Source organism: Myxocyprinus asiaticus, chromosome 20 (genome assembly GCF_019703515.2).
Source record: "Myxocyprinus asiaticus isolate MX2 ecotype Aquarium Trade chromosome 20, UBuf_Myxa_2, whole genome shotgun sequence".
In the NCBI taxonomy this organism is placed as follows: domain Eukaryota; kingdom Metazoa; phylum Chordata; class Actinopteri; order Cypriniformes; family Catostomidae; genus Myxocyprinus; species Myxocyprinus asiaticus.
Genome location: NC_059363.1, coordinates 32939866 through 32960781, shown reverse-complemented (window position 1 = coordinate 32960781; position 20916 = coordinate 32939866). Strand labels below are relative to the sequence as shown.

General features: G+C 40.3%; 1 protein-coding gene across 3 annotated transcripts in view; it reads left to right on the top strand.

The window, feature by feature from the left end:
• Positions 1-17718, top strand: part of LOC127411307 (uncharacterized) — a 19024-nt gene extending 1306 nt beyond the window's left edge. The window contains exons 2-11 of one of the 3 annotated variants that reach the window (XM_051646785.1): positions 95-203; positions 488-648; positions 785-977; positions 7680-7781; positions 7959-8066; positions 11293-11361; positions 11807-13805; positions 13892-13960; positions 16015-16146; positions 17370-17718. In XM_051646785.1, coding sequence (XP_051502745.1) covers positions 560-648; positions 785-977; positions 7680-7781; positions 7959-8066; positions 11293-11361; positions 11807-13805; positions 13892-13960; positions 16015-16146; positions 17370-17596 — 2988 coding nt within the window. In that variant the 5' untranslated portion in view covers positions 95-203; positions 488-559 and the 3' untranslated portion in view covers positions 17597-17718. Of the gene's footprint in view, positions 1-94; positions 204-487; positions 649-784; positions 978-7679; positions 7782-7958; positions 8067-11292; positions 11362-11806; positions 13806-13891; positions 13961-15154; positions 15458-16014; positions 16147-17369 lie in introns of those variants that run through there. The other 2 variants (XM_051646788.1, XM_051646786.1) reach the window with 2 other exon arrangements.
• Positions 17719-20916: the final 3198 nt, after the last annotated feature.

Here is a 20916-nt window from a genome sequence, read left to right as displayed (position 1 = left end):
AAGAGTTAGTAAAAACATTATATAGCTAATAATTTTAAAGACCTCAAACTGTAACTAAATCCAATGCAAATGACTTTTTAAATTTTCCCTGCAGTTTGAAGTGCCACCACGGATCAGCCCCCTTAAGGATGCCATGCATCATGTTTTTTCAAAGACTGACAAAACATTCAAATTAGAGGTGAAGTACCTCAATACAGTGAAAGGTAAGGTGGAGTCTGATGTGGTTTATCAGTTAATAATTACAACCATATACAATCATTATCTTAAGAGCATCTAGTGCAAAACTTCTGGGTATATTAAATAGGCAACTGATTGCAGCTTATATTTTAAATCAGCTACCATCTATTCAGGTTATTTTTTTGTGTAATTGGCATCCTTTATCTGCAAGATGTGTTTTTTGTATTACATATTACCATAGACTAATTGATAATGGTAGAATCGATAGGTTTTCCTGTTTGGTTGAAAATGTTTTTGTTGTATTTTATAGGACGTGGTGTATTTGCAAAGGGTTCCATTTGCAAAGGAGATTTTGTTCTTGAATATAGGGGAGATCTGATAAATGATGCAGAATCGCAGAGAAGAAGAACTTTACCACCCATCTTGTGCTGCATTTATGTTTGAGTTCAAGTGGAAAGGGAAAACATGGTGGTAAGACATCAAGTTGCACCAAAACTATACTCCTTATACTATATTATACTATACTATAGTAAGTGAGGCACTGATTTTGTGGTGATATATTGTGATATTTGTATTTCCCCTTTTCTCATGTTTTCATATTTTTAAGTATTGATGTGTCTAGAGAAGATGGATCATTTGGGCGGCTAGCTAATGATGATCACAGACATCCGAACTGTGAGATGAAGAAAATTGACATGAATGGAAACCCACACCTTTGTTTGTTTGCCCTGAATGACATTAAAGAAGGAGAAGAAATTACCTATCACTATGGAGGTGAAGACTACCCATGGAGAACACAAGTATGTTGAACAATACACAGCGTACAGAATAGCTCATAGTGTTGAAACGTATCAAATAATTTTGTGGTTGAATGGATTAGAATTTGAATCTATTAGAAATGTATGAATCTAATTTATCCCTATTACTATTTAATTAAAAAATGCAATTGGCAAAATAAGAATAAATATTAACATGCATAAAGAAACCAAATACCAATCAGTTGGTATCAGAATTATCTTAGAAAGCTATAATCCAAGCTAAATGACTTCAGCTCAGCGTGTCTTTTTTTTAAAGAAATTTCCTAAAATGTACATGTTAAAGGAATAGTTCACCCAAAAATGAAAATTTGCTGATAATTTACTCACCCTCAGGCCATCCAAGATGTATCTGAGTTTCTTTCTTCATCAAAACAGATTTTAAGACTTATAGGATTTCATTTCAGGCCTCCTCCTCTAAACAGTGCAAATGAATGTACTCCATTTTTTGACGGTCCAAAATGCATATTTAGGGTGCATCAAAATAAACCACACGACTCCAGTCGACAAATGAAATTCTTCTGAATGCAAATGATTGATTATTTTGAGAAACAAAACAATACTATATATTTTTTAACTACAAATGTTCGCTTCCATACATCTCTGTGACGTGCGCTCATGAGAGGGATGAGGTAAGCTCATTGGTAAGGTCATGCGTCACGTGGAGGAGGAGGCAGGAAGCGCGTCATTGTTTACAAGTACTTGCACAGACCATGTGCCGTTCACAAACCAAAACAGTCCAAAACTATTTCAAAACAATATAAAATAAAATAAAAATTAATTTCCAAATAATAATAATTAAAAAAAACAATGACGCGCTTCCTGCCTCCTCCTCCATGTGACGCGTGACCTTACCAACGAGCTTACGTCATCCCTCTCATGAGCGCACATCACAGAGATGTACGGAAGCGAACGTTTGTTGTTAAAAAGTATATAAGTATTGTTTTGTTTCTCAAAATAATCAATCGTTTGGGTTCAGGGGGGTCACGTGACGCCATGCGAGAAGCAGACGTGTGAATCACGAGCTCTGCGCACTTTGCTAGTGTTTTTTATTATTTTCATGTTATAACCGGTGAGATTCGATACACCCAGTTACATATTTGCTCTTTGAGGCAAACATATCAAAGAAGTCAAAATCCTCAGACTCTGGAGACATTAAAAGACACTTACGTGTTCAAGCTGAGGCCTCTGACGGGCCTGCGAGCCGGGGACTAGATTTGGACGGCACGTCGAAATCCAGCATCAACTGTCCAACATCTCGGTGATGCTGACGAAGGTTGTCGCTGACTTGGAGGATCTCGCTGTAATACGTAGATCGATTACGGTGATGGAAGCAAAGTTCTCTGAGTTGGTCACAAGAATGACAGATGTTGACAAAAGTATCAATTATTTGGAGTCATCGGAAAGGGAATTATCCGCTAATCCACCCGCGTCCAAAACAGACTTGGAACACATTTTGGAAAAACTGGAATATCTTGAAAATATGAGCCAAAGGAAAAATATACGGATTGTTGGAATTCCTGAGCATGAAGAGGGCAGGATATGGTGAAATTCCTGGACAAGTCTGCTCGACATAACATGCCATAAACTGGAAATCGAGCGAGCTCGGAGATCTGCTGAGGGAGACATGCCCCGATCAATTTTGGCCAAATTTCTGAGATCATCCGATAAAGATCCCGTGTTGTGCCAGGTGAGGAGCAAAGGAAAACTTTGTATAGAAACACCGGGCTTGAGCAGTCCAATGGCAAAGTTGTTGCGCAGACTCTCGTATGCGTACATGGACCTTTTGAGTTTAGAGGGATTGTCGCCGGTTGGCGCTGTTGTGTGCGGGGTTAATGTGTTTGTTTTGTTCAGGGGGGAAGTTCGGGGTTTGATTGTTGCATTAATGGGGAATGTGGTCTGTATAATCTTGCTTTTGACACACAATTTATTTTTTTTATTATATCAATGTCAAATGTTAATATGAGTGGATTGTCTCTCTCCACATGGAATGTAAATGGGTAGGGGCACTCCATAAAAAGAAGGAAAGTTATTTATTTTCTTAAATGTAAGAAATATGATATAGTCTTTCTTCAAGAAACGCATCTTTCCCTGCAGGAAGCAAAATTTGTGAAGATATTGGGTGGGCAGGTTTTCTTTAGTGCTGGCTCAAGTAAGAGTAAGGGAGTCATTACATTGATAAGTAAACATCTATAATTCAAATTTTTCAAACAGATTAAAGATAAATTAGGAAGAGTCATTATTGTTTTAGCAGACATTCAGGGGCAAATGTTGATTTTGGCTAATATTTACGCACCTAACGCTGATGATCAGGGCTTTTTTATAGATCTTGAAGGGATCTTGCAAGCCGCTGGCACCCCTCATGATATAATATTGGGAGGAGACTTTAATCTTTTGATGGACTCAGTCCTTGATCATAGTGAAGCAAAAGTGTGTCAGCCCCCTAGAGCAACATTGACACTTCACAGGATGTGTAAAAATCTTGGTCTTGTAAATATTTGGTGACTTTTGAACCCATCTGGTAAGGACTATACATTTTTTTTCTTCAGTCCATAAGATTTATTCTAGAATAGATTTTTTTTTAATATATCTAAGTCACTCATTTCATCTGTTGTTGATTGCTCAATTGGAAACATTTTAGTCTTAGATCACGCCCTGGTGAGTTTAGAGATGTTGCCACACACAGAGAAAAAGAAATCATATACACTACCGGTCAAAAGTTTTGAAACACTTACTCATTCTGTATTATAATTTTGTTTTCACATTTAGAATAATAGTAAAGTCATCAAAACTATGGAATAACATAAATGGAACTATGGGAATTATGTTGTGACTAAACAAAATCCAAAATAAATCAAAACTGTGTTATATTTTAGCATCTTCAAAGTAGTCACCCTTTGCCTAGAATTTGCAGACATGTACTCTTGACATTTTCTCAACCAACTTCTTGAGGTATCACCCTGGGATGCTTTTTAAACAGTACAGAAGGAGTTCCCATCTACGTTGGGCACTTATTGGCTGCTTTTCTTTATTATTTGGTCCAAGTCATCAATTTCAAAAACTTCTTTTTTTATTTATTTTTATTAAATTTTAGTTTTATAATGAAATAAATTAATATGGTGGCACAATTATATATTTTTGTTTTTCAAAACTAATTTCAAACATTTAAGCATACGCCTTCAGATCAAAAGATTTTTAAGATCATGAGAAACATTTCAGTCAGGTGTTTCAAAACTTTTGACCGGTAGTGTAGTTGGAGCTTTAATGTATCCCTTTTGCAAAATCCTGATTTCCAACAAATGTTGAAGACTGAAATCAGTGTCTGTTTGGAGACCTACTGGTCCTCCGTATCCTCTGTGGGCGTGGCTTGGGAGGCACATTCCCAAGCCACAGGCTGTTCTTTGGGGTCGGATCATACAGTATGCCTCATTCATCAAAAAATCTAAAGCACGAGAACTTGTGGAGTTGGAAGGGAATATTAAAAGTGCCGAAGCAGAGCTGAAGCGGCGAATGTTGTCTGATGGCCTCAGAGAATTGACCCGACTGAAATATAGATATAATACTATTTTGTCGCGGAAGGTGGAGTTTTGGTTATTCAGGGCAAAGCAGGGAAGCTTTTGGCTAGATAAATAAAGCAGAGAAAGCTTTTATTTTTCTACCATTCCCTCAGTGAAATCTGCTGGTGGTGAAATTTTTACCTCGGTCATTGATATTAATAATGCTTTTAAAGAATTCTATATTGATCTCTATAGTTCCACGTCTTCGTCTACTGATGAAGATATTAGAAACTTTGTGGAACCATTAGAACTCCCTAAATTGACGACTGAGCAAAAAAATTCTCTTGATTCTGAGATAACCTTGGAGGAGCTTGACGAGGTAATTAAGGCCTTACCTACAGGCAAGGCTCCCAGGCCAGATGGCTTTGCCGCTGAATTTTTTAGATCTTATGCTACAGAATTGGCTCCACTTTTATTAGAAGTTTATACAGAATCATTAAAGAATGGAAAGCTTCCCCCAACTATGACACAAGCCCGGATCAGTCTGATTCTTAAAAAGGACAAAGATCCAAGTGAGTGTAAGAGTTACCGTCCAATTTCCCTGATCCAGCTAGATGTAAAAATTTTGGCTAACCGATTACGTAAAGTTATGACATCTCTTATACATATAGATCAGGTGGGGTTTATTAGGGACCACAGCTCTTCTGACAACATTAGGCGTTTCATCAATATCACGTGGTCAGTGGCGAATGATCAGACTCCGATCGCTGCCATCTCACTTGATGCTGAAAAGGCATTTGATATGGTAGAATGGGATTATCTTTTTAAGATTTTGGATATAAATGGGTTCGGGAATACTTTTATTGGATGGATTAAGTTACTAGATGACACCCGGTAATGGCGGTACAAACAAATGGATTATTTTACTCTGGATAGGGGCACCCGGCAGGGTTGCCCTCTTTCCCCATTATTGTTCTGTCTTGCCCTGGAACCATTAGCAGCCGCGATAAGAAAAGATGATATTTTATTATTCGTCTCCGACCCCACTAGATCTATGCGTTGCCTCCAAAGAATTATCAATTCCTTTTCAAAATTTTCGAGATACAGATTTAATTAGTCTAAATCCGAAGCTTTAGCTCTGACTGCTTACTGCCCAGTAACGGCTTTTCAGCCGGGCGCCTTCCAGTAGCCCAAACAGGGCATTAAGTATTTGGGCATTTTATTCCAAGCAAATTTATGTGATTTAGAGTTAATTTTGAGCCTTTAATAAAAAGGTTTTCGAGTGATGTGGGCAGGTGGGCTTCATTACATATATCGATGATTGAGAAGGTTAATGTTATTAAAATTAACTGCATTCCAAAATTTAACTACCTGCTGCAGTCTCTCCCTGTAGATGTCCCCCTCTCTTATTTCAAACAATTTGATAGCATAGTGAAGTCCTTCATTTGGAATGGTAAGCATCCCAGGTTACATTTCAATAAGTTACATTGGCCGATTGACAAAGGAGGGCTAGGCCTACCCAAGATTTTGTTTTATTATTATGCGTTCGGTCTCAGACATTTGGCCCATTGGTCGCTCCCACCTGAGAGAGCCCCTCCCTGGTTCTATATTGAACAGGAAGTTCTTGCCCCTATTTCGCCATTGCAAAGCCTTTCGATCAAACTAATCGGAGAAGTTAAGTCACACCCCGTTATCTCGCATCTGCACCTAGTTTGGACGAAAGTGTCGAGTGTTTAATTCGGACATTTATTTAAGTGTTGCCTCAAGCATATGGCTGAACCCTAAATTACACATTAATAAGTCCCCTTTCTGTTGGTCAGAGTGGATTGGGAGGGGGGTTACTACACTTGATGACCTATATTAGAGTGGAATACTGAGATTTTTTTGATAATTTGGTTCAACATTTTAAGATTCCTAGATCCCAGTTCCGTAAGTATTTACAGCTGCGCCAGTTGCGCTGTACTATTTTTGGGAGTAGTGTACACCCCCCTAAAGCAGATACTCTGGAAATGGTGATTACTGCTTTTGGGAAAGGTCATGAAGCATCAGTGTATTACTCCCTGTTGATTCAGAGTCTGGGGGATGGAACTTTGTCTTCTCTCAAGAGATTATGTGAAAAGGATTTAAATTTGATATTGGAGGAGGGAGTGTGGGCCAGGATCCTAAAAAGCATCAAGTCTGCATCTAGAGATGCAAGGGTCTGTCTGATGCAATTTAAGATTTTGCATCGGTTCTACTGGACCCCCTCTAGATTGTATAGGTTGGGTCTTAAAGACACACCCACCTGCTGGTGGTGCCAATCAGAAGACGGGGAAACAATACATGTATTTTGGGGATGTATAAATATCCAAGAATTTTGGTTGAGGGTTCAGAACTTTATGAGTGAGGTGTTGAACACTGAACTTTCATTTAGCCCCAGACCCTGTATCCTGGGTGATGGGATGACTCTGGACATTGGGGACAGTTATTACAAAGTTGGGTCCTAGCCGGTGTCGGCGTTTGAGGAGATGTTTTTTAGAAGGCTGGGGAAATGTGATTTGTTCGTCAGGAAGTGGAGGTGGGGGGGGTGGTATTTGGCTTTTTTGGATGGTTCTCAGGGAACGGCTGTGGAGAGGGATTTGTAGTTTAGTTGGGTATGTGTTTTATTGATTTTGTTTGAATGTATCTCTTGTTTTTTTTTTTTCATGTATTTTAATTTTTTTTATTTTGATGATCTAATTGGGGGGGGGGGGTGTTATAATGTGAATAATTGATTCCATTTTTTATGTTGTGTTTGTATGTTTTATTTTTGGAATCAATAAAATTGTTTGTGTTCAGAAGAACTTTATTTGTCGACTGGAGTCGTGTGGATTGTTTTGATGCATCCTAAATATGCATTTTGGACCGTCAAAAATGGAGTACATTCACTTGCATTGTTTAAAGGAGGAGGCCTGAAATGAAATCCAAAAAAATCTTAAATTCTGTTTTGATGAAGAAAGAAACTCCGATACATCTTGGGTGGCCTGAGGGTGAGTACATTTTCAGCAGATTTTCATTTTTGGGTGAACTATTCCTTTAAAGGATGGGGTGGTAAGTCTAAGGGCAAATGTTTTCAAGTTATGTGTGACATTCAAGTGTCATATTGCAACTGAGTAAAATACAATCACAAAAAAATCCATTGTCTAATTATTTATGGAAAATATGTTTACAGGTGGCTGAAAAAACAGCTAATGATCTAAATGTAGAGGATTCCAGCAAGTCCCTCCATTTAAAGGCTCCGAGGGATGAGCACAATGCAAAAACTCGCCTGCAGGTACATTGTGCCCAACCAGAAGTCCAGTAAAAAATTCTAATCAAATGTTTAATTTCATACAGTTTATGTGTGGAGTCAAATGTTTAATTTCATACAGTTTATGTATGGAGTATAGGAATAGAGATCCCAATAAAAATAACTATTTGAAATGTTTTATTATAAACTTTGAGTTTACAGACGACCAGCATTACATCTAATACCCTGGCAGTAGATGACTCCGATGCTTCCCTCCTGTCAAAGACACCGATGGATGATGCTACTGGTCCAGACAACTCTCCTCAACTGGTAAATTCATGTTCATCACTAAAGATTTATTTCTACAATCTCTCTTTGTCATGTTTTTGTGTTTTTAAGGAATTAAAAGGAGGAAGTTTATTTTGATGGTAATCTAGTGTGAATTCGTACACCAAACAGTTTAACGTTATTGAAACAAAGGTTCTGGTTGGACAGATAAAGGAGGAAGCGGGAACCGGTTTCCACAGTTCTCGCGTTTTATTCACAAATAACCAGCAATCGCTGTACAGTGTCACTCAAATCATGAGACGGCTCTTCAGCGTTACTCAAACAGTCTGCTTTTCAGCTTCACACAACCACACAAGACTCTCTCTCAGGGGACAGACACAAAGATTCTGGTCTGTCTGTCTCTCTCTTCTCTCTGTGAACTGGCCGTCTTTTTATGTCCCCTGACCACCACTGTGGACATAGAGATGGTAATTAGTCACAATTCGTCTCAGGTGGATGTCCATACCGCTCTCTCTCTCCCCAGACAGGTGCTCGACCACCGTGACATGAAAGTAGTGCCCTGGTCAGTGAGGGTTTCTTTCGGAATCCTCACTCGGGAGATTATTCTGAAGAGTGCCTCAGCAACACTACGTGCTGAGATGTTGCGAAGAGACACTGCTTCCGGGTATCGCATTGTGTAGTCCACCAGAACCAACACAAAGGGATGCCCACATGCTGACCGTTCTAATGGCCCGACGAGGTCCATGCCAACTCTGTCAAAGGGAACCTCGATCAATGGAAGAGGGCGCAATGGTGCTTTTGGAGTGGCCGGCGGATTCACCAGCTGACATTCGCGGCATGTCGCACACCACCGGCTAACATCCCCGCGAATGCCCGGCCAACAGAAACAGGCCATGATACGGCTTAGTGTTTTCCCCTGTCCCAAGTGACCTGCCATCTGACTGTGATGAGCCGCCTGGGACAACATTTCCCGATGGCTCCTTGGTACTAACAACTGGGTTGTATCTTCTTTTGTCTGAGCGTCCTGCATCACTCGATACAACCGATCGTTTATAATTGATAAATACAGATATGTGAGTGCAATGCGCGGCTGAAGGCACTGACTATCAATTACTTTCACTTGGTCAAACGCACGCTTAAGAGTCTCATCTCCCATCTGCTTCAGAGGGAAATCCCCAGCGGGAATTCCCCTAAGGGCTGGGGAAGCCGAGGCAAAATTAGTGGATGGGTTTGGCGGGAACTAACCATGGCCTCAATGTTATGCTTTTGATCCCGAAGTAGAATAGTGACGGTCACTGCAGGATAATCGAAAAAATCCCATGTACACCTTCATCCTATTATTTGAATCCAGTGCCCCATTTTGAACTAAGCATTGATGAATAGAGGTTTGGTTACAACCTGAATCCTCCAAGGCTTGGTATGTACCCCCCCAATACTCACAGGTGTTTGGTTCATCCTGGCTTGATCGGGGGCGGCCTGTTGGGTGTTGGGGACCCAGATCACCGTCCCCACCTCCATAACCAGGCTCTGTTCGCGTACGTTTCCTCGCTCCCCGCAACTCCAACAGACTGGCCCAAACCTCATGCCCACACCAGTGGCGGCAGCTTCTCCCACCTGAGAAGAAGAATGGGTAGAGTCGGGGGAGAGACTGTTAGCACACCCCCCAAGACTGGTGCCCCGATTGTTCCACAGTTTCAGGGGGAACGGGATAGATCGGAAAGAGGGAGGGGGAGGGATGACAGGGAGAGAGAGAGGGGCTTGCCAGCCCCTGGGTATGCTGCTAAATGGTCCTCGGTCAACTGCACTGCTTCATCCAGCGACACCGGTTGGTGGCACTGGACCCACTCCGCAGTTCCTTTCGGTAGTATGGCGACAAATTGTTCCAGTACCACGAGATTGATGACACCCCGACGTCGCTGGGCTCCTCGGCCAGCACCCACCACCAGCAGGCATCACGGAGCTGTTTAATGATGGCAAACGGGCAGCCGACTTCGCTCAGCGTCAGGGTTCGGAACCGCCAACGATGCTGTTCGGGACTGTGGCCGACCCGCTGTAGAATGGCTTTCTTCAGCTCAGGGCACCTCAGGAGGTTGTCGACCGGGGGTTTTTGGGCCCGAGTTGGGCCTTCATGGTCAGCAGCGGTAGGAGGTGGACTGCCCATTGCACCTGCGGCCATTACAGAACTTGGGCCGAGCGCTCGGCCCGAGTTGGGCCTTCCTGGTCAGCAGTGGTAGGAGGTGGACTGCCCATTGCACCTGCGGCCATTCCAGAGCTTGGGACGTGCGCTCAAAGAGCTCCACAAAGGCCTCTGGCTCATCATGCGCCCCCATCTTCGCCAGCGTCACATGGGGGTTCGCTGCTGCTGGGGTCGCAGCATGCCAGGGTGCTAAGCTCTGCAATGCCCGTTGGTCCTCCTCTTGGCTGGATGCTGGCAAGGGATTGAAACACTTCCTCCAATGGTGAAGACGACTCCATAGCAGCGTACCTTCCTCCTTATCCTGGGTTTTGGCACCAGTGTAATAAATGTTCAGGTTAGGCAGATAAAGGAGGAAGCGGGAACCGGTTTCCATAGTTCAAGTGAGTCCGTTTTAATTACAAATAACCAGCAATCACTGTACAGCTTCATTCAACATAAGACGGCTTTTCAGCGTCACTCAAATAAACAGTCCGCTTTTCAGCTTCACACAACCCAAGACTCTCTCATGGGACAGACACGAAGAGTCTGGTCTGTCTTGTCTCTCTCTTCTCTCTGTGAACTGTTAGTCTTTTTATCTCCCCCGACTCTCACTGTGAACATAGGGATGGTAATTAGTCACAATTCATCTCCGGTGGATGTCCTTACCGCTTTCTCTCTCCCCAGACGGGCGCTCAACCACGCCCTCACCTCCACAGTTATCCATGTAGAAGGTTAGTGGTAGTGGGATATTTTGGGCAGATTTGAACCTTGACAGGAATTTCTTTTTCTTGATTAATTGTTACTCTATTCTGGACACTCACGACGTCCCCACAGCACGCATTCAGTCAGTGTCCGAGTACAAACTGTGTGAAAAATTGAAGAAAACTGGTCCCCACAAGGAACTGTAACATTGTGTGTGAAAGGTCCCCATGAAGCCTGTTTAATTAAAATTGTGTGAATGTAGACAGAGGTTGGCTGGACAGGAAGAAATGTTTCGCATTTTTTTCGCTGAAATCTGGTCAACTTTTTTTTCCAATTTCAAATACTATAATAATGTAAAATGTTGTTTATACTTTTGCTTTTTGTTTACAGATTGTGACAGATCTCCGAAACGAAAACGAGATTTTTGTACCAAGACTGAGACGGACTAAAAGTATCATAGTAAGTTCTCAATTAAGTTGCAACACGAAACTATAAAATGTCATATTGTACTGAACTGGGATTGTGCTTAGAGCTGCAATCAACATTTATTCTCATTATCAATTACTCAGTGAATTATATTCTTAAGTGGTAAATCATTTGGTCTATAAAATATCAGAGAACCGTCAAAAATTTGCATCACCTTTACTTTAAGCCCCAAATTATGTCATCAGATGTCTTTTTCTTTTTTTTTTTTTTCTTTTTTAGATCAACTGTCCAAAAACCCAAAATATTCAGTTTATTATAACATAAACGGCGAGAAGGAGCAAATTGTCACACATAACTTGAAAAATTACTTGAACTATTGATTATCAAAATAGTTGCCAATTTATCTCTATTAATTTACTGACCAATTAATTAACTAATTGTGACAGTTCTATAGATTTCTAATTATTATTATTTTTAGATGAAAGACACTGATCTTCAAGACTCTGGTGAACTCTTTGATTCTACACCAGAGAGTTCAGATGATTACATTCCAGATACCGCTTCCGAAAGTGACAGTGACAGTGATGCTAGCCTTATACCAAACCAGATGAAACGTCAGCTTCTTGACGATGAACTGGATGTTTCTGGCTCAGTGAGTTCCCCTGTCTGTGACACAACAACATCAGACAAAATGACCTTTGACAGGCACAGCCTTACATCTGAAGCATCTGGAAAAGGAGAAGAACCCTGTTCAAGTCAGAACACAAAAGACAGCATAGTTGTTAGTGCATACCAAAAAATAGGTGGCAGTAGAGTTTACAACAAGAGACATTATTGCTTGTATTGCTGTAAGCCTTATGCTAAAATGGCAAGGCATCTAGAAAGTTCACATGAAAATACATCTGATGTGGCTGAAGCTCTAAGCTTTCCAAAGGGTTCCAAGGAGAGAAAAAAACAGCTAGATTATATTCGCAACAGAGGAAACTTTGCTCACAATGCTGCTGTTATGGAATCAGGAAAGGGGGAACTAGTGCCATTTAAACGACCACCTAAAGAAGTGCAGGGAAATGACTTCATGCACTGTGCATACTGTCAAGGACTTTTTACAAGAAAGGTCCTGTGGCGACATATGCGTACTTGTAGACTTAAACCTGGATCAGTCCCCCCCAAACCAGGAAAAAACCGTGTTCAGTCCATGTGTACATTCACAGGGCCTGTGCCTTCAAACATGACTAAACAACTGTTGGGAGTAATCAGTGCCATGAATCCTGACCCAATCACAAATATAATAAAAAATGACCAAGTCATTATTGATATTGGGCAGCACTTGTTAAACAAAGGTGGGACATCAGCCAAGAATCAACAGTGTGTGCGAGAGAAGATGCGAGAAATGGGAAGGCTGATTCACAATGCCAGGAAAGTCACTACCTTAAAAAAAATGAAAGATTGTATAAATCCAAAGAAGTACATGGAGACTGTCAAAGCTGTCAAGTATACATGTGGGTATGACAGTGAAACCAACAAGTTCTTGATTCCATCACTTGCAAACAAGCTTGGGAATACCCTAGTTAAAGTAAGCAAACTCTTAAAAGCTCAGGGTTTAATCTCAAACAACACAGAGCTTTTGAAGAAGGCCAGTGAGTTTCAAGACATCCATCAGGAAAAGTGGAATGAGATGATCTCTGCTACAGCATTGAGGAACAACAGTGAAGCAAAGTGGAATGTGCCCACTCTCATGCCCTTTACTGAAGATGTCCAAAAAATGCATACATATCTCAGTCAATTGCAAGATGAATGGTACAATTCACTCTCTGAAAGTTCCTCTACTAAAGCCTGGTTGGAGCTGGCAAAGGTGTGTTTAGCCCAGATGATTCTCTTTAACCGCCACAGGGAAGGAGAGGTGGCGAGCATGCCCTTGTCTGCATTTTCATCAAGAGACACTTCTGATCCACATGAGAATGTGGACTGGGCGCTCTCCGAAGTGGAAAAAAAACTCTGCAGACACTTCTCAAGGATTGTCACCAGGGGAAAGCGTGGTCAGCCAGTTCCAATTCTTCTGACTCCAGAAATGCTGTGTGCCTTAGAACTCCTTGTTAAGCAGAGAGAGGCTTATGGGGTTCTAAAAGACAATGGTTATATGTTTGCAAGACCAGAAGCCATGACACATTTACGAGGGTCAGACTGCCTCCGTGGCTTTGCAAAGGCATGTGGTGCAGAGTGTCCCAAATCACTGACATCTACCAGACTGCGAAAGCATGCCGCAACCCTTTCAACAGTGCTGAATATGACAGACACAGAGATGGACCAGCTGGCCAACTTTCTTGGACATGACATAAGAATCCATCGTGAGTTCTATCGACTCCCTGTGAAGACCCTGCAACTTGCCAAGATCAGCAAAGTTCTAATGGCTCTCGAGCAAGGAAGATTAGCTGAGTTCCATGGCAAGAACTTAGATGAAATTGGGATAGATCCTGATGGTGTGTTATTTTATTTGACTTTTAGTGTTTACCATCTATTCATTTTACTTAATCACATTGTTAAGCTGTACTTTGAACTTCCACAGAAAAAGTTCTTGACTGTGATGAGGAAGACAGAAGTATACAGGAGGGACACTGTTCATCTACTGTTGATGGTTTGTATTACTGTCAAAATACTACAGTTTGCCTCTATTCATAGTTTTCAGTCACGCGACTGTTGCGGAGACCTGACAGGCAAAAACATTGTTCCAACATCATAGCCAACACTGAAGGAGATGCTTCAGTATGCTGAATAAATGCTGTTTTGACAAAACAGCTCATTGTGTAATGAATTGAATGCCTCCAAGCTATTCTTCAACATGTTTTACACTAAACAATCATTCTGGAGTGATTATTTGTGGAGTTTACTATGAAAAAATTGCTATTTTTATAAGAGAAATGCGAAAATTTTACAACAGGTAGGTTTCAGTTTACGGCTCTCTCCATTCATTTGTATTGTATCCACAAACGGTGACTCTGTCGTAGAACGCTAGCTGACTGTTCCGCTCTCTCCTCGTGTTGATTGTGTCACGGCACAAAACGAACCATGTCAGACGATTACGTAAAGGTATAATGACTAAAATACAACAGTTGAAATACTCAGTTTACTTGAGCTTACTGTAGGGGGGTTCCAGTGGGAAGGAAACGGGAGCCGGGGTTGCAGTCCAAGTAAGGGTGTTTTTCTTGATTTTTCTCGTTTAACTAAAAATGTTGCTCTTCAGCCAGACATTCACTTTTCACACACCGCTTCCATTAAACATTTCAAGCAACTTAAGAATAACAGAGGTTCAGTTTCACGGCGTGGCTTCAGGGTGTGCGTGTGTGGCACCAACTCTTGGTCTGTCGCTCCGGCTGCCATTTAGGGTGTGTTCACACTTGTAGTTCGGTTCTCTTGGTCCGGACCAAAAGAGAAAATGATACATTTAGTCCTGGTTCGCTTAGTGTTCTCACTGGCATTTTTAACATCAAACCTAAAGATACAAAACAAAAGTCATAAGGATAAGGTCACAACCTGATTGGACAGCTTTTATGACGGATATTTTGCGACGGAACTTGCCGAACATCCAAAACAATGCTGGCTGCTGGGCTAAATGTGCTCTTTGGATTTATGTATGTATATATGGCCCTTACCGCTTTCTCTCTCCCCAGTGACAGACACACAACCACGTCCCGCTCCACACTTACCTTTGATGAAATGTTCATTGCAAAGATGTGTGTACTTTCATGTTGTCATTCTTTCCCCTCCCCAGAGATGGAGGCACTTCTAATAGCAAAAATCCACAATCTGCTCTCTTGGTTTTCTTTCTCAGACGGGATTCAGTAGAAGCACAACCCAGGCTTGTCTCTCCGTTGGTTATCCAACTGAACAACAACTATCCAGCATTTTGGCTAAACAAAAGGGGTAAAAATAACTGCGATCAATGGACAAGCGCATTTTTTTTTGCCCATCAGGTGGGCGTTCCTATAAGGGTGTGACGTCACGTGAAAACTATTAATTGTAATAAACTCCCAAGTCCCAATGCATGTAAGGGTTTTAGCATTCTTTGGTTAGTTAGCTACCTAACACCTGTTTTTTTTTTTTTTTTTTTTGTTACAGACTGTAATGGGCAGGTGCAGGGATGAATTGTTATCATTACAGTGTGTTCATGGAATGTTTCATACAATGTGCATATGGACTTACTGATTGGGACATGAAAGCGACAATGATGTAAACAAAATCGAATATTATTCATGGTGTACATAATTAAAACATACTGTAACTCCAGGACAATCCTATTTTTAGTGTGGGTCTGTTTCTTGTCAGGTTAAACAAGTTTAACTGTGTAGCCTGCTCAGGTAAAGTAAACTTCATGAGCACTTGTCGCCTGGTTCTTTGTGACGGCACTTTGTTGTACACCTATCATCATTATCATCAATATCAGGAGTCAATAGAAAATAAAATGAACTTAAAAAATTCCTCATTCATTAGTTCAATAATATGTAGTTCAAATATACTTGCAATGATGAACACAATTGCACACTTCATGGGTTAATGCAATTTTATGCACTAATTATAATTTAAAACCATTAGTGAAGCAAATAACACATTAGTTGTGTATTGTCAGCATTCTATAGTACATGTAAAGTATATATCTTTATGAAAATATAGAATTTTGATTATTTTCCATAGAACCATCAGCTGAGGTGTCACTTCCTCCTACCAAGAGGAATGAAATGCCGCCACCACCCAAGAGACGCAAACCACTATCATCAGATGAAGAGATACCTTCAGGAGCCAGTGCTATGAGGCCTTCTTCCAAAGGTGAACTCTTTACACATTTCTCTTTTGAATGTCTGCTCCTTTTTGTAGATGTACAGTACTGTCATTATACGAATTAAACTAGAAATGGCCAAATGTTGCAGTAGCAGCCACATGGGAACATAAAAAGAAACTGAACACACCTTTGAATCACTGACAACCTTACATCTGTTTGTAATTTTGTCACTGAAAAATTATAAATTCATGCTTTTTTCCTTTCAAAGCCATCAGTTACCCTCCTCTGTCAAGCCTAAATTAGCAGCTGTCAGCAAGCTGCAAAGCTTAGAAACTGATGCTATGCTGATTAAACCAACCATTAACACACAGTAACAGAGTGAGCTCTTAAACCAGATATTTCTTGATTCACCAATTTCTGAGTTAAAGCATCCAACTAGTTATTAACATTCAGGACTCAGACCAGATCACTAAATGCTGAGTTTGTTTTTTGCCGTTTCCCTGAATTTTCCGGCGAACTGTTGCTGCCGGCAGCCCTAAATTGTTCTTCTCTACACATGAATTTCAAGATCACAATGCTCAGAAACCCATCTGTAGTTGTTGATAGGGTTACTTGGTTGATGCTAGAATCTACTAGGTTCTTAAGTGGGACTAGAACTGCTGTTCTAATAATTGAAACATCAGTAATAATTAATCCCTGGAGCAGTTTAATGAGTGGATGGATGCATAGTAATAACTTACAGTATTACTCATACTGTAGAAGCAGCTCAACTTCAAGTAGCTTTACTGTCATTTGAAATAATTACCATAGCTATGTCATATAAGAATTCTTTGGACACACTAGAGAGTGTGATAACTAGATGGATTTATGTAATGAATCCAAAATGTTGATAAGAACATGACAAATACTGTTGTTTCTGCTTGAAAATTTTGATTGAAAATATTATTTTCATGAATGTATAAAAAGTGAACCCACGACAGTGATCAGATTTAACAAATAATTTAAGACAACACAACATGTGTGCTTATAGCGAAGAAATTGATCCTAATTATCTTTTCCTTTTCCCCCAATGATTATTTCAGTCCAAGTGACAGAATGTAGAAATCGGTGTTTGACTGACAATGTAATTCTATTTATAGGTAGAGTGCAAATAATTTGACTTGCACTATAGATGCTGACATAAATACTGATATAGGATTCAGAACTACAGATTGGAATTCCAGCACACACTCTTCTTTATCCTTTCAATATTTTTTCTGACCACTTTAAGGTAAAACTACCCAGAAGAAGAAAACACCCTGGCAGCAGACAGAGGTGCAGGCGGTGGAAAGGCACATGAAGCAATTCATCACATCTTGTACTGTACCAGCAAAGAGTGACTGTGAGAAGTGTTTAAAGGCTGAACTAGAAGCTCTAAAGAACCGGGACTGGAAGAACCTGAAATTCTACATTTATAACCGCATTACAGCCTATAAAAAGAAATTACAGTGCAAATAATGTGAAGATTACCAACTCTCTGGTATGGCAGTTTTTGTTTACATTAGAAGCAGGGTAGGGATTTCTGGCACAACTTCACCTACCTCCAAAGTGCAAGGAAGAGGGAAAAAAGTCTAAAGAGGTTAAAACTACAGCCACACTTGTAGAATATAGAACAACTCTATTGTTAGACCAATGCTTTTTGGCTTGTGGCCTTCATCACGGTCATCATAAGACATACTGCAAACAACATTTCAAATAGGGTACGTGTGAGTCAAAAAAATAAAAAACAACCAATTATGTACATCCACACACATACTGGCCAGTGGGGCACCTACAAAGATGGACCAATTGTTTGTCACATGAACATGGGTGACAAATACGGTGTCATGTTTGCAGTATGTTTTATAATGACCCTGATGAAGGCCACAAGCTGAAACGCATTGGTCTAACAATAAAATTGTTCAATGTTCTACAAGTTTTGCTGGAGTTTTGACCTCTAGTTTTTGTTTACATTCACATGTCTCAGCCAGTAATACAAAAAAAAAGCCTGCTATTTGAGGAGTTTGTTTTGAGGTTTGTGGAGGTGAGAGCATGGTTGAGCACCCGTCTGGGGAGAGAGAGAGAGCGGTAAGGACATCCACCTGAGATGAATTGTGATTAATTACCATCTCTGTGTTCACAGTGAGAGTCGGGGGATATAAAAAGACTGCCAGTTCACAGAGAGACAGGCAGACCAGAGTCTTCGTGTCTGTCCCCTGAGAGAGTCTTGGGTTGTGTGAAGCTGAAAAGCGGACTGTTTATTTGAGTGACGCTGAAGAGCCGTCTTATGTTTTGAGTGATTGCTTATGTACAGTGATTTCTGGGTATTTTTGAATAAAACTGACTCACATGAACTGTGGAAACCGGTTCCCGCTTTCTCCTTTATCTGCCCAACCTGAACCGTTGTTACACTGATGCCGAAACCCGGGATAGAGGAGGAAGCGGGAACCGGTTTCCACAGTTCATGTGAGTCAGTTTTATTCACAAATAACCAGCAATTGCTGTACATAAGCAATCACTCAAAACATAAGACGGCTCTTCAGCATCACACAACCCAAGACTCTCTCAGGGGACAGACACGAAGACTCTGGTCTGTCTGTCTCACTCCTCTCTCTGTGAACTGGCCGTCTTTTTATCTCCCCCGACTCTCACTGTGAACATAGAGATGGTAATTAGTCACAATTCATCTCAGGTGGATGTCCTTACCGCTTTCTCTCTCCCCAGATGGGCACTCGACCACGCCCTCACCTCCACAAGGTTTATTTGACTTCATTTGTTGAGTTCGTTTGTCAAGTTGAACCCATTAAAAGTTGAATTCAGCTATTTAAATGTGAGAAAATGTCTTGATGTTCAATTAGTAGTTAGTAGTAGATTTATAATAGTGGTAATAAGTATCAGGTGAATGAGTAGTAGCTGATGCTGGGTGGTTGGCTGTGGTTAAACACTATAAAAAAATTTTTTTTAAAAAGCATTACAATTAAAGAAAAAATAGTTTGAAGAGGAAAGGTTTAAAGGTTTGATTTGTGGGTATGATATGGGTTGGAATATATCCAGACAATAATTCACTACTCTTTCAATCCTCTCTATGTGAATAGAGAACTTTTTCACTGCTTCATCTATCCACTTCAGTCATACTGATATTCCTATCAAACCTAGGAACATCAATCAATCAAACCAAAAATTCTGCATGTTGTGGAGATGACTACGTGCACAACACTAGGTGTTCTATGCAAGAGTGAAGCTTTGCATCACTAGCACCATTTGCAGGCGTCACTACATCTCTACATTAACTATGAACAACTAATCTAAGCTACATTTCAAAATTTGAACTTGTTTTGTACTACTACTGTATATTTTAATTATACTTAGTTGTAGATTAAACCCTTTTTTAAGGGCAAATTGACAAATGCAATCTGAAGATTTACTTGATATAAATGCATATCATTTGTCATTAGTAATTAGGGCCCAAGCACTGAAAGTGCAGAGGCCCTATTGTTCTTCTAAGGATTATTATTTGTATTATTATTATTATTATTATTATTATTATTCTTTTCAAGGTTTTCAGTACTTTTGGGGTACATAAAATGCACGAAAAATCTTAAGTTTGCACACACATCAGAGTCGCTGGCCATTAGGGCGTGACAGAGTTACAGGTGGGGGGGTGCAGGAGGGGCTCTGCGGCGCCACCTAGAACATGGGCATGTTCGGGGGGCTATGTAGCACATCCCTTTTGAGCTACAGTCACCAAACTTTGTACACATGTAGATCTCATCAAGCCGGACAGCTTTCACGCTGACAGTCATAAGCTCTGCCCAAAAGGAAGTTGGCTATTTTGGATTGTTTGAAAAATGCATGTTAAGAAATTTGATATACTCCTCCTATGGATTTCATGTTACAGGTACCAAATGTGGGCATCATCATGCCAAGACATTGACGATGCTAAATTGCGAAGGGATTTTTGATATATCGAACTCTGTTGCCATGGCGAAGCGATAAAATAGCGTCAAAAAAACTGAATAAGAAAATGTCTCATATCTTCTGCGTGCAGAAAATTAAAAACATCAAAATTGAGCCAAATGTTTGTCCTTGCAGGCTGATCACATTGATGTGACTATTGTGGGTCATGGGCGTAGCGCCACCAACTGGCGGAAGGAAGTGTGTCACTCTTAACAGATTTTGAAAAATTCGTATTGTTAACCTGAATTGCTTCAAAAAAAAAAAAATTGAATAATGTCAAGACAGTGCAGATTTAAAATTCTGAAGGGATTCTTGATATCTTAAATACTGTTGCCATGACAATGCATTAAATGTCATTATTCCTTTTTGTACATATTCACATGTTTTGAGGTATTTGGCAAGCTTGGTTTTTAAAGTTAAAAAAACATATGTATTAATTTTTATATAAATAAAATATAATAAAAATATCAACTGAAATGTAAAAATAATAGAAAACTGTCATAATGTGTATATGTAATGAGTGGCAATTACAGGAAATGTCCAAAATAGGGCATTCAAGCTCCATTATTGAATGATTCCCATACACTGGGCTCTCGCTCAGGGTTGCCAGATAATAGTGCAAAACACCCCAAGCAGACATTTATACCTGCACAGATAGGAAATATTTCGCCTTTTGTCATACTCAATTTATGCAATCTGGCAACCTTGCATGCGATCTCGAAAAATAAATAAAATACTTAGCCCTCAATAGTGCAATATTGTGCTCAAAGAAATGTGTGATGCAGAAAATCTGTCCATTCGTGAGGCTGCATGTGCTGTTAGTGCCAAGTCTGTGAGCAAAC